This window comes from Amblyomma mixtum, chromosome 3 (assembly GCF_055824585.1).
Source record: "Amblyomma mixtum isolate Tamu chromosome 3, ASM5582458v1, whole genome shotgun sequence".
NCBI lineage: Eukaryota > Metazoa > Arthropoda > Arachnida > Ixodida > Ixodidae > Amblyomma > Amblyomma mixtum.
Genome location: NC_143014.1, coordinates 77,536,591 through 77,556,297, shown reverse-complemented (window position 1 = coordinate 77,556,297; position 19,707 = coordinate 77,536,591). Strand labels below are relative to the sequence as shown.

Sequence of the window (19,707 nt, the reverse complement as noted above, 5' to 3'; positions counted from 1 at the left end):
ACAAACAGTTTTTTCATGGAATGCTCTTTGCAGCTGGTGATGTACAGGGTCCGCCAAAAGTTCCCAGGCCACATGGTCCGCTTTTCATCGATATATCCTGGCACTTAAGATTCCGATAGAGCTATCGAGGTTCTCAGATGGTAGAACGATCCTTCTTCTATTCTCTACAGATATTTTGAGCTTCGAGGGTATCTCAACAGCCCGACTATGCTGCTCAAAAGCAAACCCTGTGGCCTTGGAACTTTTGACGGACCCTGTACATACATTGCTTGCTTTTATAGGCTTCTTGAGTGCCATTTATTACTTTCACAGGGGCCCTGAAACACGTCTCTCAGTTTCTGCATTTTTTAAAAAATACTTCTCATTTCTTTTTATATTTGTTTTATCAGAACTGAATTAAAACACCACCATGAGTTGGCTTTCTTGTGTAAAACTAGGGGAGAGTGGGTTCACACTTGAATTGTGCAAGAGAACAAATTGTAGACTCACATATATGATTGTCTGAGCACCGACAGCATTGGACTCGTGCACCGTGCATGGGCTGCACCCAAGGCATGTGCTGGCACCCTACCTTTCAGCACACCAGAAGTGTCAGCCTGAGAGGGAAGGTTCTATATGAACAGAGAAACAGCCATGTCCTTGGAAGGCATTTCCAAAACCAGTGAAGAATGGAGCTGGTAGCATGCTAAATGTACACTTTGTTTCTTTCAAGCTAACTGTTATTACCTGGTTGATATACACCAGGTAATGTTGATGTGAGCCCCTTTCGAATCATTTCTTTCCAAAAAAGAATAAAGTAGATTTGGAGCCACGCACTGTTGATCATGTTGATCACATAATTAAAACGTGCACCTTCAAACTGAAACTTGCAGAGGGCATAAGAGTTAGATTTCACAGGAATCTCATGCAGGACATGTCTGTGAGAAAGGGAGAGATGTTCATTGGCTGTATGAAGTTTTGTGGTCATCCTTTGGCAGTTATTAGTAGCATAGCCAGAAACAGATCTCTCTGCTTGTTAAAAAAAAAACAAAAAAAAAACAGTATGTCACATCTGCAGGGTTAAGAGTATATTGAAGGGACAGGACTTTGATGTCATAATTCCTTTACAGCTATGCCCTTGCTATTGGTGTGCAGGAGCTATATGTCATGCATGAAGGGTTAGATGTCATGATTATGTCTAGTGGTAAAGCCACCACTGTACTAGATAATTAGGTGCAGTCAGTTTAAAATTCTTCTCTTTGAGTTACTCAAATATTGTTGTAGCTTGTCACCAGGGCGTGAGACATTACCTGCGGCTGCCGAAGAGCTGTAATGCTTGATAGCCAATTTCTGCAAGAACCACGAGGTCGTTCTATGCTTCTGCAATAAATTTTATTTTGTTTACTATTTTATCTATTTTTAGCTGATGAGAGCACTTATCTTTGTGTTGCTGCTCACAAATTAATAGACATTAGAAGCACATGTAGACAAACACAAAAGTCTATATTTATGAAGAAAACTTAGTTACAAACCTGTACCAAGTGTCCCAACTAAAAGTAACCAAGATTTTTAAAAAAGTGGAGCCATTTTAAAGATGATGTCTGTTGAGAGTCACGTGGTCTAGTCTGCAGTTTTTCGTTCTCCAAAGTTAATCATTTAGTAAAGACTAATTAGATTAGTCCTTAAATATGTGCTTCAGAAATGAAGTGTAATTTCAGGAGTTGTAGATATCTTGAAAAACAGTTGGCTGAAATGTTTGAACCAAGGTACCATTTATGCAGCTTTACTTACTGGCCCTGAAAGGAAGCTACCTAGTGGTAGCTGCTGGCACATATTTCTCACTCAGTGCACATGCATAACCCCTTCGAGAACAGCACTCTGGAGAAAAGTAAATTTTGTTCTCTGAGATGCGTTTAGGGATGGTGAAGCAGCACCACTGTCACGTGGAAGTTTTTTGTATTTTGCAAGTTACCTACCTTGTAAGGCTGGTAAAAGGAGTTACTTTTTGGAAATGACACCTTGGTGCAAATACTTCAGCCAGCTGTTTTTCAAGACTGTCTACAACTTCTTTACTGTGTCTGTGTCCTTTCCACTGCTTTTATTCTTTCAAATATGTACCAACTTGCCTAGCTCTCCTCTCAACCAGTTCTTTTTTTCAAGGTTTTCCTTAGCCATTGGCCTTAAAAATCTGAGGTACAGCTTTTCTTATTTGCTACGCCGTGGCTTTTGCAGCTGTGGGCCAGCTCTGAAGTATACAAGTGGTAGCAAGTGCATTTTCTCATGACAGTATGGATTCTGAGTGAATTCTCACTTGGTTATTTTCTTGGAATTCTGCATGGAAGGTGAAGTTTAAGAAGTTTAATCTGCTTTGATTGACACAGAAAAGCAGACCTAGCCTTTTTTGTGGTTGCAGTTATGATTCACAATTGTGTTCTCATGGAACTTGCAGTTTCATGAAACAAATATTGTCATTAAGAGTGCTCATTTTGCATTTGGTGCTGCTAATCAAAGCAGATTATTTATGAACATCAGTTGATAACTAATTTTAATTTGAACACACATAAAGTTTTATAAGCCAATGTTTTGGAATGTGCATGTATTATCAAGGACAGAAAGTCCCCAGGACGTGTGAGCAGCAACAGAACTTCATAGCTTTATTTGCTTGTGGCTCTAGACCGTGCTTAGAGAGCTGAAATTTGAACTCACCTTCACTATCTCCAATGTCTGCCAGTTTCATCAGAGGTTCATTGGGACAGGTTATACCCATAAGCCTGGATTGCCATTTGTACGTCCCCTGTACTTTTGCCCCTGATAGTACATTGATGCATGCATTGCACTGCAGCTGCTTGGCGCTCATGTTATTGCATCTTCTTTTTTGCCATCTTTCAGCATCTCAAGAGGGGAGGAAGCCAGTACGTCCACTACCCAGCATGGCTTATGATGAACCACGTCCTTCCAGCTTGTCATATGACATGCCTCGGCCTTCTTTAAATGTTCGCTTAGAGCTGCCTTCATCCACTGTTGCTGGTGAGTGCTATCTTTAGGGCTTGTGACTGAAAGCCTGATGAAAGTTTCTGAATATATACAGCTTAACCTAGTATTCATAGCCCTCTTGCACTTCCTTCAAACCTAATCAGGACAGTGCTACACATATGCGCTGTGGCTTTTGGAACATGCCCACTGCACGACCATACAGGTTGGTAGGTCTGTGATAGCTCTGCTTGAGAACTCTTTTATTGTAACTTGCCTTTGGTATGTGCCAGGAATACAATTATAACTAAATAATATATCAAATCACTTATCTGAAATGGTTTCTCTGTTTATTTTGTTGGCATGGACCATGAAAAATAATGGTACCATCTAGAGTTAATATTGTTTGTATGTGGACGTGTGGAGGCAGTTTTTGTGTTAACATTGCTGTCAACAGAAATGTGTGAATGACAATTTATTCTTGGATGGAATTCATGGAATTCTTGGAATTTACTCTTTGGTGCAGCCCATTTATGAAAGGGTCTGGTCATGCAGGCACTGAATCGTATGATGTGCCCCGGCCCAAAGCTGACTACGATGTTCCGAACTCAGAACCTGTAGGCACCTATGACACTCCGCCACCTGCTCGAGGTGTGGCAAAGGCGGCCTCCAGCTCAGTCTATGATGTGCCACTTGACACTGGGGCACCTCGCTGTGTACTGGCAGCCAGCTATGATGTTCCCACCTCGGGGCGGTCAAGTGGTGTGTCTCTGCTCTCAACAAGCTCCTCTTCAGCTGGAGTTTCCCCAGCAAGCAGTCAGTCGAGTTTGAACACCTCGCTGTCCTTGTCCAGTCTGTGTGGTATGTCCCTTTGCCCACTGTGATGTGCGTGTTGAGCTGTGCATGATAGCTTGCATGCTTGGCATTGTGTGTGGCACCCACATGGGACCCATTGCATGCCATACAAACTGCTTGCCAGCTTGGTGTTGCGCACAGATTCTGTGAAAGTGTTAGCATTTGCGTGCACAACATTCTAGGTGGCATGCATGTGTTACATCATGCTATGCAAAGGATTTAACATTTCACAGAAATATGTGAATAAGTAAAGGCATTGTGTTGAAACACCTTAAGAGTCCTGGCATTCACCTCAACCTGTTGACATCTATGTTAGTATAAACAACCTTTGGTATGGCACTCAGAAATAATTTGCTGTGTGGTCATCATTTTTTCGGAACAAAGTTAGTGCGTTACATGCTTTTTCAGTTCTTCTATAAGTTCGACTTCGTCTTGTATCAATTGCTTGCCTGCAAGGTAGTGAACACTGAGGTGATTAGCTTTCCTGAGCTTGCATGCGAATGCGTTTTGTGTGTAGCATACGTGTAATTGTTAAGCGTGTCTCCTACCCTGTTGTCTGATGTGACTAGTGTGTATTGTAATCATTTATTGTGAGTGCTGCAACTAAGCTACTGTGTGAAATTAATCTGTCCTTGGTGTTTATGATCAGAGACAGCAAGAACAGAGCCTGAGAAATGAATGCTTTGATGTTGTTAAGCCAGTAAAGAGAGAAGTGCAGTTGTTAAGTGTATTTTGTACAAATTGGTGCTTTATTCATGCATTTGGGGCTACAAAATTCAGCTTTGTTGTTTGAAAAATAGCAAAGCGATGCTGTTTTAGTTTGCATTGTGCTGTTGCACCTTTATCTCGTTCAAACATTGAGAAACTAACAAGCATGCAGAAAAGGTGGTAACCCTTAGCTTATCAGAAGGAAAATATGGCTGTTGCACTTTTTTTCATTATTTTGTTAATATTGCTAGGGATTTTCTTTGTATGGCTGGTGGTTGTAGATTACCTGTTAGTATATATTGGGTGCATAAATGCACAGTTAAGGACAGCGCCAGTCTCGACACCCGGACTGCATTGTCATGCATCACAGTTAGGAAGGAGCAAGGGTCAGTTACTTTTGTCCCTGATAGTACAATAGCACATCCAGTGACAGAGCAATGAGCCACAGAACAATAGCTCACTTCCATCTTTGGTTACAGGCATGAAACACACACAAGCACAGAAAGGTAGAGGGGACTGAGTACCACTCACAGCTGCTTTATTCGTAGGCAGAACACACAGGTATACAGTCGTCGTACATGCTAGGGACACCGTCATGTTTTAAGTTTGATATGATAGCGAACGGGGGAAGTAGTTGCTCTCGGCCTTATATAAAGCTATAGATGTGCCGCTGGCGCACATGCTTTCTTTCTTTCTTTCCGATAAACAAAGCTTCAATTAAATCCCTAGCTTTGGTATCTTTACTTGTTGACAGAATATGTGCACCGCTCTTGTGAGCCATGTTTTGCTGGTGTTCGGATTTTGTCAACAAGTAAAGAAACTAAAGCTAGGGAATTAATTGAAGCTTTTTTTTATTGGAAAGAAAGGAAGCATGTGTGTCACAGAGACATCTATACCTTTGTATAAGGCCGAGAACAACTATTTTCCTCGTTCACTATCATATCAAACTTGAAACATGATGGTGTTCCTTGCATGTATGACGGCTATATATTTGTGCATTTTTTCTTAGAATAAAGCAGTTGTGAGTGGCGCTTAGTCCCATCTACCTTCCTTGTGCCTGTGTGTGTCTTGAGCATGTAACCAAAGATGAACAGTTACCAACTAGCCCAACAGGACGTTCCTGTGAGCTCACTTTCACAGTTATTTTTACATAAAGTACTGGGTACCAGATACCCAGACATCTATAGCAAGAACTGGGGATACTGAAGCTGATACTGCGGAAGTTTTTTCCTTTTAATGTGCAGTTATTTTTAGAACTGCTTACAATATCCTGTAGAAATAATTTATAATTGAATTTCTTCTCTCGTGTTGCTTCAGCTTCTATTTCAACAGCCGAATGATGGCTGTGATTCAGTTTAGTTCAGGTCACATGAGGCATATATAACAGCACTATAGTTGCTCCTTCATCGTTTTAAATCACTACAACTTTTACGCAAGCTTTTCTCAAAAGCTGGAATGAGAACAAATTAACAAGTAGGTAGAGTTTTGATTTTTTTGTGTGCCTCATGTGACCTGAACTAAACTTTGATATCATAGCCACCGTTCGCCTGCATTAACCGAAGCTGAAGTAACGCATGAGATGAAATTCAATTTTAAATTATCTACTAGGTATAGGTGAATTGCACATGGCGATGTATGCTTTCTATAATATTTTGTACATCATTGAAAAGTGAGAACATTGACAAAAATCCTGTATGTGTATTCCTTGAAGGCGTGCATTCTGGGAAATTCAGCTCTTGTTCATTGTTAGTTTATGAGTTTCTCTAAGTTTTCACTTCTGAAAGATTGTTGTTCTGTGCAGTGAACATTTTCCATCATTATGCACATTGTATTCTTAATCTGCTTCCACGTTTGGGTCCAGGGTCAAACAGGTCTAGCTTGGAGCAAGGTCACGAAATGTACGACATCCCAACCAGCAGCTCTCGACGTGTTGCTGATGCACCCCCGAGTAGAACTCAAAGCCCCAGGGGTAACCTTGGTGCTGTGCCTCCACCTCCTGGCCATGGCATGACCCTTCTGCAGTTTTACGATGTGCCTACCAACAATGCACCTGCACCCTTCTATGATACTCCTCCCAAGAGGGCACCCACAGCACAGGCAGTCTGCATGGAGGGTGTATACGATGTCCCTCCTCAGGTTGGTGCTCAGCAGAGACCAATGCTTGTTGAGTGCTTGTTGACTCAACCACAGTGTTTTCTCAGTGCTTAGAAGGCATGGAAAGCTCTTGTTTTGCACAGGAGAAATTATTTATTTTCTGCTGTATGGTGATTGGTGCACAACAAATTATCTAGCTGCATTTAGTCACTTGCAGCTGTGGAGTTAGCCCTGTGAGGCAGAACAGTAAATTTTTCTGTTGTGTGTAATTGAGCTTAACTAGGGGTGGGTGAACTGGAAAGGAAAATAGCAACATTGAGAGAAATTAGGAATAACTTAGCTCTGATATCATTAACTACCATCACATGCTGATGGTGACCGGGAGATTATTTTTCGTGCACAGATTTATTGTGCTTTATACCTCCAACTTATATTTGCTTATTGTACTTTGTTGTACTTTATTTTGAGCAAAAATATTTTGTGGCAGGAATGCTGTGCTAGTTGTGCAATCTTTGCATTCAATCTGCTACTTGCTGTTGCTCCAAGGGGTGCTCCAAGCAGACTCCCAAGTTGGTAGATTTGCCGAAACCAGATTTCTGCTCCCAGTGGACAAAAAGCTCCAAAGTCTGTTGTACTTTTCCATGTGATTTCTTGTAATTTTGATTTAAATTCACATTTTATGGTGCATGTGTTTAACTAAACATATGCCATAAAGCGTTGTCGCTTGCTTACGTATTCCCAGAGGCCCATAGCAGAGAACATGGAGAAAATCATAAGAGAAGAATTGTTGGACTTATGGCTGCCAGATTTTGTGTACAGTCACAGGGCTATCGAGGCTTGAGATGTGTTTGGATGAACGCTGGCAGGTCGAACTTAATATGCTCTACGCCATGTCTAAAAGGAGCAGTTGCTCTGTTAGTAACATTTCCCCATGCAATTCCAGTTTACATATTACAGTGACTGGCTATGTGATGCCTAGCTTCCACTCAGGAATGTATGGTAAGTTCCATCAGTGGAAGCGTTCAGATTGCAGTGGTGTGAATGCCATGCTACTTGCTCCAACCTGCACCGTTGCACTGGACCTTTTACATGCTGCTACATATGAGTGATTTTTGGTGAAATCGCACTAATTCGGTGCCAAAATACTATTCGAGCAACCAAGAGGGGGCCAAATGCATTATGGTGGAGGCTATTGGTTTCTTCTCTCAATGCATGACAAGAAGGATGACTGATGGAACACAACCCCACCCCATTTAGCTTTCTAGCCCTTTATTGCCTAGAGTTCGTACATGGTGTGTGCGAATTTTGAACATGTGCCTCGATCGTGCTGCCAACATTGTCCGAAACAAACAAAGTGAGTGCATATGCAAAGATAACAGACAGCTTTTAAGAAACTTAAATAGGGCTGCTGATCGGTCCTGCAAGTTTTGTCAGGCTTTTGCACAGCACCTTCATATGTCCTATTGGGTCAGTGTATTATTGTGAGTACGTGTTCTTACACATTACCGTTGATAGATGGATTTCATGAACCTCGCACATATTGTTGCAGTGCTGTCAGTTCCCGAGCTTCCAGTCTGTTTGTACAGTAGAACATTAGAACGTTAGAACATTTATGGTAGACAGTTGGTTCAGTGAATTTAGAGTTCTCACTAAATTGAACCACCCCCCCATGATGGGGTGGCATTCTCTGTGGGTTGGGTGCGCATGTACGGTCTCAAGTTTGTGTCGATGCCAGGTGTCTTCCACCACGCAAGCTTGAATTTAATTACAGTAGAAAGAAATCATCTGAACAGAGTCCCTTCGCCGCAAACACTTAAAGACGGAGCAGCAAAGAGTGCAGTGGGATGCACACGGCAGTGGCCAGACCATGACTGGAGGAACATGTCCTTGCTCCTTTAGGAGAGGACTGTGCATATGCGACAAAACACTCCTTCGCCAGAAGCATGGCTACTTTGCATTGCAAGAAATTATGTGTGCTATGCCATGAAACACCACCGGCATAGTCGAGCTTCTGCTACTGCATCATAATTCGAACAAAGCATTGTGCTCATCCAGAGTTCTTTCAATTGGAGAGTATTTGAAGGTGCTAAACGTGCTAACATCATGATGCAGGAGTGCATAGTCCGGTGACAGTTTTTATATTTCTCTGGTTTTATTTTAAGCTTAAAGAAAGGAACCTTTCTAAAATTTCTTTGAACAAAAAAACAAAAACTAAACAACTGGAATGGATATTCCCCAGTATACTCTACAACTTTTGCATAGAGCATTTTGTGCTAAAGTTAATAATAGAGAAGCAAGCCAATTAGGTGGATTTAAAAATATGCGCACCTGGTCAAGACGACTACCTACAACCTTGCACTATTAAAATCTTCATGTGGTGTGTTGTTCTTTTTTTAAACATTGGCCCAGGTTAACAGAAGTACTATTTGTTTACATTTTTATATAATTTCTCAGTATCTAGCTCCTGTTACAAAACACCAAGATACTGCTCCAAATTGAATTTTTGCCTTCTACAAGGCCTGCTACAAATTGCTCTTGGCCTTTCCCACCACTGAGTCTGCATGCCCAAGTTGGCACGGAGAAAGCAGTGACTTTTTGTAAAGGTTGCCTTACCAAAAGGACCCTTTTGGCAGCAGAGTGTCCTACAATGTCCCCTTACATGTTGCCTTTTATGCTGTGGGGTCACCCAGTGGTGTCACCCAGTGGTGTGGTGAGTTAGTGGGAGTAAGCACAGGATTTTATCTTTTAATCAAGTCTGCTTGTATGACAATGAAACAGCTAAGCAATTGTGTACGTCTCTCTTTATTTCATGCTGCAGGTAACGCGTGATGCTCCACTACCACAGCCACTGACAGATGAAACAGATGCTTCCAGACGGCACTCCTCATCGAGCAGCGACTCGCGTGGTTCACGTGATTATGAGACAGTAGGAGACCTCAAGGAGCTCCACCTGGAGCGTGATGCAGCATTGGAGATGCTCGTCAAGGTTCAACAAGAGCTGACCAGTGCAATCGGGAAGCTGTTCTCGCTAACTCACTCCACACTGAAACGGCAGGAAAGTGGTACTGCTGAGACTCGACTGTATGACATCAAGACAAGCTGCCACAAACTGCGAACCTCTTTGAGAGAATTTCTCAACTTCTCCCAGGGTGCCCTTGCCAATGCCTCCCATGTTGAGGACCGAAAGCTGTACCAGAAGCTGGCACGGCTGACCAAGCCCTTGCTGGACTCGTACCAGGTGGTGGTGGCCACAACCCAGACTCTGGATGAGAAAGGATGGCAGCTGTGTAGTATGTCCCGAGAGGGTGGCCCTGATGAGCTGGATCAGCTCATTGCTTGTGCCCGCGGTCTGACGGAGGATGTCCAGCAGGTGGCCTCCACCATCCAGGGAAACTCTACACTTATTTTCAAGAAGTCCCCTCTCATCAGCGAGTCTGGGAGGCCTGCGCAGGAGAGGCCCTTGCCATTGCCACCTAGGAAAGAGGATGACCAGTGGGCTAGTGATTACGACTATGTAAATCTCGAATCCAAGGCTTCAGTGGAGCGTGAGAATGAGGAGATCAAGGCTGCACTCCCAGCTGAGCTGAGTCAGTCATTTGACAAATTGTTGCAGCAGTCACAGCTGATCGTCGAAGGCATAGTGCAGGAGCCACAGGCTTTGTCTGGTGCACCTGGCTTGGACCAAAATGACCTGCAGATCCTCAACTTCTATGGTGCCCAGATTGATACCCATATCCTCTTTCTGACTAATGCCATTGATGCCTTCCTGGCTACTATAGAGAACAACCAGCCTCCCAAGGTGTTTATTGGGCACAGTAAATTTGTTGTGATCAGTGCTCATAAGCTTGTATACATGGGTGACACAGTGTATCGAAATATTGTGAATGTGGACATTAAGAACCAAGTCTTGCAGTGCTCAAGCAACCTGTGTGAAGCCCTGAAGGTGCTAATCAACAGCACCAAGAAAGCAGCCTTGCAATTTCCATCTGTGGCAGCTGTGCAAGAAATGGTGGACAGTATTGTTGATGTGTCACACCTAGCCAATGACTTGAAGGTGGTTGTTATGCAGGCTAAGAGATAACCAGGCTCCCTGTCCCCGGACGTGCTCAAGTTGCATCACAGCAGCCTGCCACTTAGTGGCAGCCCTGTGATGCTTGAAACCATAGAAGCATAGCACACTTATGTTGCAGTTCTTCCCTGAAAATAGAAGTGCATTTTTGAGCTTTAGTTCACAGATATTTGCATAATGCTAAAATACTGCACCAGGGTCAGTGCACCGCATTGAATTTGTGGCTTAGCAATAGGACTCTTACTGTTGTTAGTCTCGAGATGTTTTCTTATAAATATATATATATATATATATATTATACGTATATACATACACACGTGCACACGAACAGGGTGTTGCAAGAGCGCCATGATGTTATGTGAGAAACAATTTGCATCACAAATTTCTTACAGTTGCAGTATTGTTTTTGAACTCAGTGAAGTTTTGTGCAGGCTTAGAGCACCCTGTACACATACACATGCTTGCAAACAGGGTAAGGATAAAGAGAACAGACTTTGGTGCCAATGACTGTCATGTTACCATTCTCAACCATCTGCATTTTCTGCCTCCTTCTTTGTCTCTTTCATAGCATGCAGCAGCGTTTAAGGGTGTATTTGGGAGAAATCCAGGCATTTCTTAATTTGTTCTTGGCTGCTAAATTACAGTGTTATGAGGGAATGTGCAGATTGATATATCGACATTTCTGATATGTTATCAATACAAAAAATCTGCACCTTTTTGTTTGCATCTGAAGGTGGGTGTACAGTGACACCTGTCGTGGCAGTGTGGTTATAGTTATCAGGACTGGAAAAATGACTTAACTTATGAGTTATTAATTTAAGTCTTTCTAATAATATGGTGAACTGTCTTCATTATGAAGAAATGAGTAGCTGCTTCAAACACAATCAGTTTCATGGCTTATCAGTTAGACTGAAGAGCAAGGTGTGCAGTGTCTGTCTGGTTTCACGCAGCACTGGTGAGCATGGCTTGGTATGCTGCTCAGTGTATGCTTATCTTCTATTCTGTGCTGAGCTCGGGGGGGTACACGGCGCAGCTTGCAGATGAATGGTGATGATATGAAAGAACATTTGCTTCAGTCTCTGGACAAAAGGGTTGCTTCCTCCTAATTGTGGTTTCATGCAAAGAATAACATGCTGTGGCTGCACTGGCACTATTTCTTGAGCACGCACTATTTGTTGGAAGTTCAACAATCATAGATACTCCCAGCAGTGAAGCTTTAATGCTATTATATTTGTTTGAATAGTACTCTAATGTCATTGCACAGCCAATGCAGCCCCTGTAGTATCATCAAGAACCATTTTTAAAGGAGTATGAAGTTGTGACAAGCTGGCGCAAACAAAAAATATTGTCATTGTTAATTTCATTGTAGCAAGGTTCAAACCCTTTGTGATTTCTGCACTGTCATGCTGCTATATGGAAGAAAAAAAATAGGAAGCTGTGGTGTTTTTCATTTCCTAGCAGTAATGCTCATTCGCATGCAGGAAGACTTGCCACAATCACTGTTTCTACGGGGGCATGCTTTCATGCCAGAAGCGGCTCCTGCGGCCATTTAAGTTAAATGGCAATATTCGATGTAAGCTTTGTGGCAAACTTATTGCTGGAACGCACATACTGCAAAACTTCACTCCTTGATGCCGCAGGAGTTGAAACTGGGTCGCTGACCTCAGTTTTAATCCAGGAGATTTGCAAAGTGGTGCACGCTAGAAGTGATGGGAAACAACAAATGTTCAACAAACAAATTAAGCCATCATGTGGTCTAAAATATTCTGCTTGCTTTGGAAGCAGTGGAGCTCTCTTGCCTTAAATTTTATAAGCCATAATTTTAAAAGACCGGTTTCTGAAAAAGGTCATGCTTCCTTTGTTTGCATAGCGACTTCAACTGTGGTGGAAAGCAATACATTAATTGATCTTGGCGACAAGCTTTGAGGCAAACTATTTCATGACTCTGAACTAGGAGTGCCCAAAATTCCTTGTACCATTTAAAGTATCGGTGTTTTGTGATAAGTGGCTTAAACTCTTAATGTGCAGTGCTTGGAAATAGTGTAGTGGTGTGGTTTTTGTATGCAGGGATGTACACCATGATTCCTAACAAACACTTTTTTGTTTCAAAAATGGTACCAAAATGGTCCTTAGTACCCGTGCTGCCACCTGTTGACAAAGCAAAAAAATGCTTTGGACAAGCCCTATTTGCCTTAAACCAGGCACAGTGTTCCAGAAAACACGCAAGATGGACTCGTCAAGAGCCAGAAATGACAGTCTGCTTATGACAAGCCCGGCTCACTCAAGTTTGCTAGGGGGTTAAATTCACGTACCTTTAGTAGTGGCTCAGTACTAACTATTCAGTCTAAACTTAAGAAATGTGCACTGTGCTGCAAGTTGGAAGTGCTAGCTTATTGCATTGGGAGTGGCAGTTTTTTGGCCACAAAGCACTGATTATGACCACTGTGAGAGGCCCTAGACTCCTGTGGACACTTGCATCCTTGAAGCATTCCCAAAAGCTTGGGTGAAATTAAGCTCTAGATCATTTGTGCGTCACATACCTGGGGTGCATTGCTAGTTCTACAAATGTTTATTCCTTAGCTCTAGAGATAAATAATATTTGCTATTGTGAGAGCAATTTTAAGTGTGTGTGTGGTCAGCGTTTTACCTGCCTGGCATTCATTGGCAGAAATGTAGAGGGGCTTCCTTTCATTTTTCACTCGGGAAAGGAAGCTTTGTAAGGCAAGATATACCCTGGTGGAGACATTGCCAGCTATCATGGAAAATGGCTGTCGTTTTGATGTTTCAGTTCTGTGAGTGTGCCAAAGATTTAATAATATGGTGTTGAAATATTTCCGCAGGGTGTCCGAGAAGCAGAAAGCATGGTGTGCAGTTTTTTTTATATGTGTATGATGTTTAATACTAGATATAAAGCATACTGGTCTGCTATATTATCAGTGCATGGAGTGTACCTTTGTACACTGCTTGCACTGTATTTGCAGCGTCACACTGGACCTCCATAATGGCCCCACCTCTGTACAGTCTTGGCGGATGTAGATGATTAGCTTTCTGGTGTGCAAGCATTTTGAGGCAAACTGACTCAAGCATCAAGAGGTTTGTTTGTTGCTAGAAGCTGAAGATACATGTGTACTTAGATAAAATGAAATGTGGAGTTTTTGCTGGTCTGAATGGATTACATTTGAAGTGAACTGCATATAAGCCTGCCACTGCCTAATTTGTGCTTGCTCTTATAATGTGCTTTTTGCTGCACACACATACAGAACAAGCCTTGAAATGTGCCACGACCTTGTGCAGCTGGTGAGAAAGTTTAAAAACCATCTTGAATTTACAAATCCCATTGGGGGCACTGCACAACGAGGCTTTATGCAACAAGATAGTGTGCCTAAATCTAGTTCCTGACAAGTCTTGCTTTACTTGCAGTTCCCATCATGCTTGGATAGTTCAGCGTTCCTAGTCAGAATGTTACTGCGATCTCAGTGCAATTGGAATCATTCCTACTCGCAAAAGTGTGAGAGCATAAGCCAACATTCTGTGCAATCCTGACATGCTTGCTTCTTCACCACCTTTTGACTCCTCCCTGGTTGACGGCCTGTGTTGGTACAGTTGACAGTTGTTCATGTTCCAACTCATATCTTCACTGTGTAATGTGGCTGGTTTCACATTACTTTTGTAAGCACGTGGGAAATAGCTGTGTAGCTTTCTGTGCTGTGACGTCTGGAGCTGATGTTCACACAGTCGTTGAAGGAATGGAAGCAGTTACTGGCTGCTAATCTGTTAGTCGCAGTGAGGTGTTGTTTTGTACATTAATACGGACAATACTGTACATATTAATAAAGGTGTATCCAATTATTTATGTGTCCCAGCTCTCAACTAATCGCAGAGATTACCTGTCTCTGCTCACTGCATGTCACTACCTGGCGGAGAACAGACTGGACGTCAAGCCTGTCTGTTTGAAGAATGCACAGAGGGCGTTCACTATTCTAAATTATTCTAAATTAGAAATTTTAGCAAAAAGTACTTAGGCCTATTTTTAGCAAAGGTGTTGCTATGACTAAACAAGGACAAACTGAACACAGAGCAACAGCAGATATGCCCATGCAGGAACATATAGTGCAACACATGCTGCCGTGGTATATGCAGCCAATCACAAGCAAAGTGAAATAAATTCAGTGCAGTGTCGTCAACCACTGCAGTGCCGCTTAACGACTGAAGTTTGGGTATACACTGTTAAATAAATAAGCTGAACACTGATCTACAAAGGGGGAAATAAGCAGTTGCTAAGAGTGGTGGTAATGGAGAACCCTGTCCAGCTAGGTAATGCCCTCCTAGTTTCTCTAAACATATCCAGTCCTGTGCAGTTTTCCACATCAATGCAGTGGCTGTTTGAGCAGTTGTCCCACACTATTAGTCAGCATTCAGCACCTGTTGGACAGCATCGAACAATGTACTATCGGGGACAAAAGTGGTATACTCCACGTGGCTGGAGCCGGAGCAACGGAAAATTGCGGCATTTTGGTGAGCTAAAGCACGAAACATTGAAACGAGCCAAGGGACATGCCTGCTGATAATAATGGTCAAGCATTGGATGTCTCGATCCCGGATACCGCCTGTAGATGGCGTTGCAACGTAGTTTTTCGTTGCTTCGGCTCCCGCCGTGTGGAGTATGCCACTTTTGTCCCCGATAGTACATTTTAAGTCTCTAACCTTCATCAGTGCTTAGACGTCTATCGTGTAGTGACAGCTTATGCTATAAAGTGATTATGCTATTCTAATGCAGTATTCAGTCGCCTTTGTGGACTATGTAGGCTCGTCATTATGGTCATTTCAGTCTTAAAGGAAGTACTACGATTTCATACATTCATGAACATAAGCAATGTTGGAAGCTCTTTGAATGCCTAGTACATATGAGAAGGTCAGCAGTGTTGGCATGAATTTTGCACAAATGTTATGAGTTCATATTCTGAGCAACATATGCAGATTATTAGCAGCACTAAAGCAGTGCACCATGCAAAGTGGTTAGGAAGATATGTAGGATAACGTATCTGTGACAGCTGTGGAACAGGAAAGATTGAGTAGCACTAGATAAGACTTTCCTACTGAAGTGGACGCTGGTCAGTTCATAGTGATTGAACAAACAGGAGAAAAGCTATCCCTTTGTTACTGATTGTGCGATTACGCTTGATAGTCATGAGTGGCATGAGTAGTCATAAGTGGCAGAAGTATATAGTGCAGAGGAACGATGCCTCAGTGGACTGACTGCTACTTTGACCTTTATCTATCCAGGAATTAGAACAGGTGATCTACATTTTGCCTTTTCCTGATGCATTCAACTGCTGATGAGCCTGGAACCTGGGCCCTCGGGGATCTGTAAGCAGGAAAGTGGAAAGGCACTATTTACAAAAACTCAATGGTTGTAATGCCAAGAGCAGCTGAATGGCGACCTGTACTACAGAAAATTTAGATCCCCAGGTTGGTTATGAAATTGCAGCATATTTTGTGAAGGCGCTTAGTTCCTGTCAAATGAGAGTATATGGTTGCCTATATGCATAGGCTGTAGTAAAGTTAGGCACTGCATACACTGCATGCTAATTGCATCTGATTGCGTGCCTAGCACTTCTTTTTTCAAAAAGTCAAGCTACGAGGTGGCGCTACATGATCAAGGTTGTATTGGAGGAGTTTCCATGGTCGTTACAGCAAACAGATTGAATAAGAATGGAGCACACAAAATGAACTTGGTAGCATTTTCTGCACTCATGCAAAATGTAAACTGACCTTGGTAAAATACACGACGGAAGCCAACAGTCACCGACACCAAGGAGCATTGGGGGTCTCTTTATTTTTCTAATTCGTGGTTTTCATCAGTGGAGACAAATGTGTAACGAGCACCTCCTTCCATTCCCTTGTCTGCTGAATCGTTAAAGTACAAATAAATATGTGAATGCTGCTTTTCTTCTCTAGAGAGTCGGACTTGTGTACGCAGTTTGTACTAGGGCTAGCATCACTTCATGACATTAGAATGAAAGGCTAGAGCATAAGCGATTGTATACAGTGTTACATTATAAGCAAGGTTTCGTGAAAAAGCATAGTGTTCATTTTGTATTTATTTGTTTTGACAAGCCTGATGCTGGAACGAAGACAAAATATGTTTCAACATGTGCAACATGCTGGCACAGTGTAGGTGAATCCTTTCTTAACAGTTATCCTCTGTGCAGTTAAACGATGACTGCATTCCAAGTTTTCTACTGATGTGGCCATGCACCGGTAGTAGGGACTGCAAGATGCACCATTTTGTTGATGCTTCGAATAGCCATAACTTTTCTGGCGCTCCTATTAAAAAAAAATGGGTGATGTTGCACCTTTCCTGCTTTGTCAAGCAAGGCGCAGCATGGTATCATCCAAAAGGTAGTACAAAAAATTCAGCTGATGCACAGTGCACGTGGTGATTGACAACCAACATGGTGAACCAACATGGACTGACGATTCATGCCATTGAGATCACTAACGCTTTTATCAAGCATCGATTTGGTCAAAGCGACAGACACGATATGAATTCGTCGATCAGCTGCGAAAAGCCGATAAGAAAACAACGAAGCTGAAACCTGAAGTATACCTATATTATGGGAACAGCTAAATCTGAGCGCTCTACAGTAGTCTACAGATAGTGCTCGGGAAAGATTGGCATGATTAGACTGTCAAGTTATCGTGGCTGAACAATGCAGAATGGACAGCTGAGTCGAAAACCAAGATGAAAATTCCTTTTGCGTGCGCGTTGTGCCAAGCACGGCATTCATTTATTAATTTTTTCCGCTTAAGCACAAACTTTACTCCGCGCAGGCGCCTGTTAGTCGCTCTCAGAAATCGAGTAACAGACGCCCGGCCCATCCGGGCGATGCAGTAGCAAAATTAAAGCGGAAGATAGCGCTCGAAATAAACCTGGATCCAACCTGCCGCAGGCTCGCGGGTGGTGCTAATGGACGCCGGCGCGACACCGCCAGCATCGCCAGCGCGTCCCTTCGTCGAGCAGGACACGTTTTTTTCGGACCCCCTTCGACGCCAGGTGCGCATCGTGCCCATCACGTCGCCGCTACGTCAGGGATCCCTAGTGTTCTTCTTGGGAAGCAGTGTTTTGGGGCACATTACATCCGGGAGTTTATGAAAATCTTCGACCTCTCATTGGCCGCAATGCCGGGGATAGAAAGAAAAACATCACTCTTTGCTCGCGACCGTCGTGTGAGCTTGTCTTTCATTGGCCGATCACCAATAAATGACAATTGTCATTTACTGGTTTATGGCTTTGATTATGCGATTTGTGCATATCATTCTCAATAACTAAGACCGACAAGTCTTCTAATGTGAGTTTGCAGTGCTTTTAACTCAAATACGATACTTCCGCAAACAAAATCATTCTATAGTATTTCTGTGTCGACCAATCAGAGACGGCGGAACATGGCGTGCTAGTCCTAGCAAGATGTACAATGTAAGCGACCAAAGCGACTCAAAGTTCACCAAAATCGCCTGTGAATGTAGCTTGTTTCACTAGCGTGCGAAGGTAAGTGTTTCATTCTTTTCACGAACTATGCCTGTGTAGACCGAGCACTCTCGATTGGTCGAAATTGCTCGGTATCTAGGTTTAATTGGAGGATAAGTCCGAGCCGATTATCATTTGGCAAAAGTGATCATGAATTGGGTAGCTGAAGATGGGCCTAAAATGGCGTTCAAAGAAAAACTTGTGGTCATTGTTCTTGTGCGTTTATGGCAATAATTTTACTCTAGTCGCGTCTAGAATCCGTCGTTTGCGAGCACTTAGCCCAGGAGAAAGGTGAGGAGGGGCGGCCGGGGCCGCTTGGTCGAAATGTCAGTGTGCTCTCCCGTGGAGTCTTCGTTGTCAGTGTCGTAGTATCGAGCGAAAGCGGGAAAGGTCCGCGGACGCTGGTCGGCTCTGAACCAGCTCAAGCTCGCTAATGATCTTCTCGTTAGGCTTAACACTAATCAAAGGCTGACCGCCGTGAATGTTATGCCGGATTGTGGCTTGACGTGGACGCGTGCTGCGGATCGTGCACTGCAAAGAAGCAAGAATGCCGGACGGGTCTCCGCGTCGCTTGGCTGCTGGATCACGTTTGGGGACACCTGACATATTTGCTCCCCTTGGAGATCATCCAGCCGGCGCATGGACCGTTTGTTCGACGGATCGAGTTGGTGTCGGTGTATTGGCGCCTGCGATCGCGGCATCGAAGTTGTCCCGAAGCTGCAATTTGAGCTGGCGTTGAGCAAGCGGCAGCCAGCCGCAGTGTTGCGCCGGCTTGACCATTTCAATTGGAGCCCCACTCCAAAAGCTAAGGAAGGCTTCCTAGGACATGCTGGGTCCAGCATGGTCAAGAATTCGTGCTCAGGTATTAAATGTGCCTCGTGCAGCGGCTTATTGCAAGTTTTTAGTCTGTATTTTCCTGTGAGCAGTAGTTAGCTATCGTGCTAGCCTCACCATACTGTGCTGGCACCCATGCTTCTTTAGCGTAGCCAATTCAGGTAATGAAAGAACTCGAGGATAGCTGCCTACAAGTCATATGATCGCCTTGTCGCTATTAAAACTTACCTGGGTAACGCGGCTTGAAACGATGTTGTTCTCCGTGCAGCACTTGTGCTCCACTTAAAGGTTTTGTGGGGCCGAAACGTTTGAGCTGTGTAGAATCGTGTTTAGTATCGCGGGTGTTAAATGCATCTTTTAATGTTGCTTTTTGTGATTATAACTTTTTTTAGGATGGTTGGTTTCACTGGAGCGTAGCATTTTATTTCTGTTAATGCGCTTACTTGATGATCTTGGGCGATCTGTCTGTTTTGGTGAACAACCCGCATTCACGAAACTAAGTTGTTAGATTGCAGGGCTCTTTAGCAAGATATTCATGTAGCAGCATTATCTGTTCCAAATTACTTATACCAAGCGCGGTGATGCATTTGCTATGCACTCTAATGTTTTAGTTTGACTGAATCGCACATACGGCAGTAGTAACGACAATTCTTAATGTTTTTTTTTTTAA

At 43.1% G+C, this 19,707-nt stretch overlaps 2 protein-coding genes and 1 long non-coding RNA gene across 12 annotated transcripts in view; 2 read left to right on the top strand and 1 right to left on the bottom strand.

Moving 5' to 3' along the window:
* The window catches only part of p130CAS (Serine_rich_CAS and FAT-like_CAS_C domain-containing protein p130CAS), a 72,874-nt gene extending 58,350 nt beyond the window's left edge, over positions 1–14,524 (top strand). For 2 of the 4 annotated variants that reach the window (XM_089579790.1, XM_089579792.1), the window contains exons 4-7: positions 2,869–3,006; positions 3,505–3,810; positions 6,374–6,648; positions 9,425–14,524. In XM_089579790.1, coding sequence (XP_089435916.1) covers positions 2,869–3,006; positions 3,505–3,810; positions 6,374–6,648; positions 9,425–10,687 — 1,982 coding nt within the window. In that variant the 3' untranslated portion in view covers positions 10,688–14,524. The remainder of the gene's footprint in view (positions 1–2,868; positions 3,007–3,504; positions 3,811–6,373; positions 6,649–9,424) is intronic. The other 2 variants (XM_089579791.1, XM_089579794.1) reach the window with 2 other exon arrangements.
* Positions 84–17,916, bottom strand: LOC149350686 (uncharacterized). Of its 4 annotated transcripts, none has more exons than XR_016290409.1 (3): positions 17,609–17,916; positions 15,980–16,040; positions 84–596 (listed from the first exon to the last, which is right to left on the bottom strand). It is a non-coding gene; the product is annotated as an uncharacterized LOC149350686 (long non-coding RNA). The 4 variants fall into 4 exon arrangements; XR_016290412.1 differs by having other exon boundaries at positions 17,620–17,916; XR_016290410.1 differs by having other exon boundaries at positions 17,624–17,916.
* The window catches only part of kis (chromodomain helicase DNA binding protein kismet), a 128,306-nt gene continuing 126,376 nt past the window's right edge, over positions 17,778–19,707 (top strand). For all 4 annotated transcript variants that reach the window (XM_089579789.1, XM_089579787.1, XM_089579788.1 and 1 more), the window contains exon 1: positions 17,778–18,224. The gene's annotated coding sequence lies outside the window, so the exon portion shown is untranslated. The remainder of the gene's footprint in view (positions 18,225–19,707) is intronic.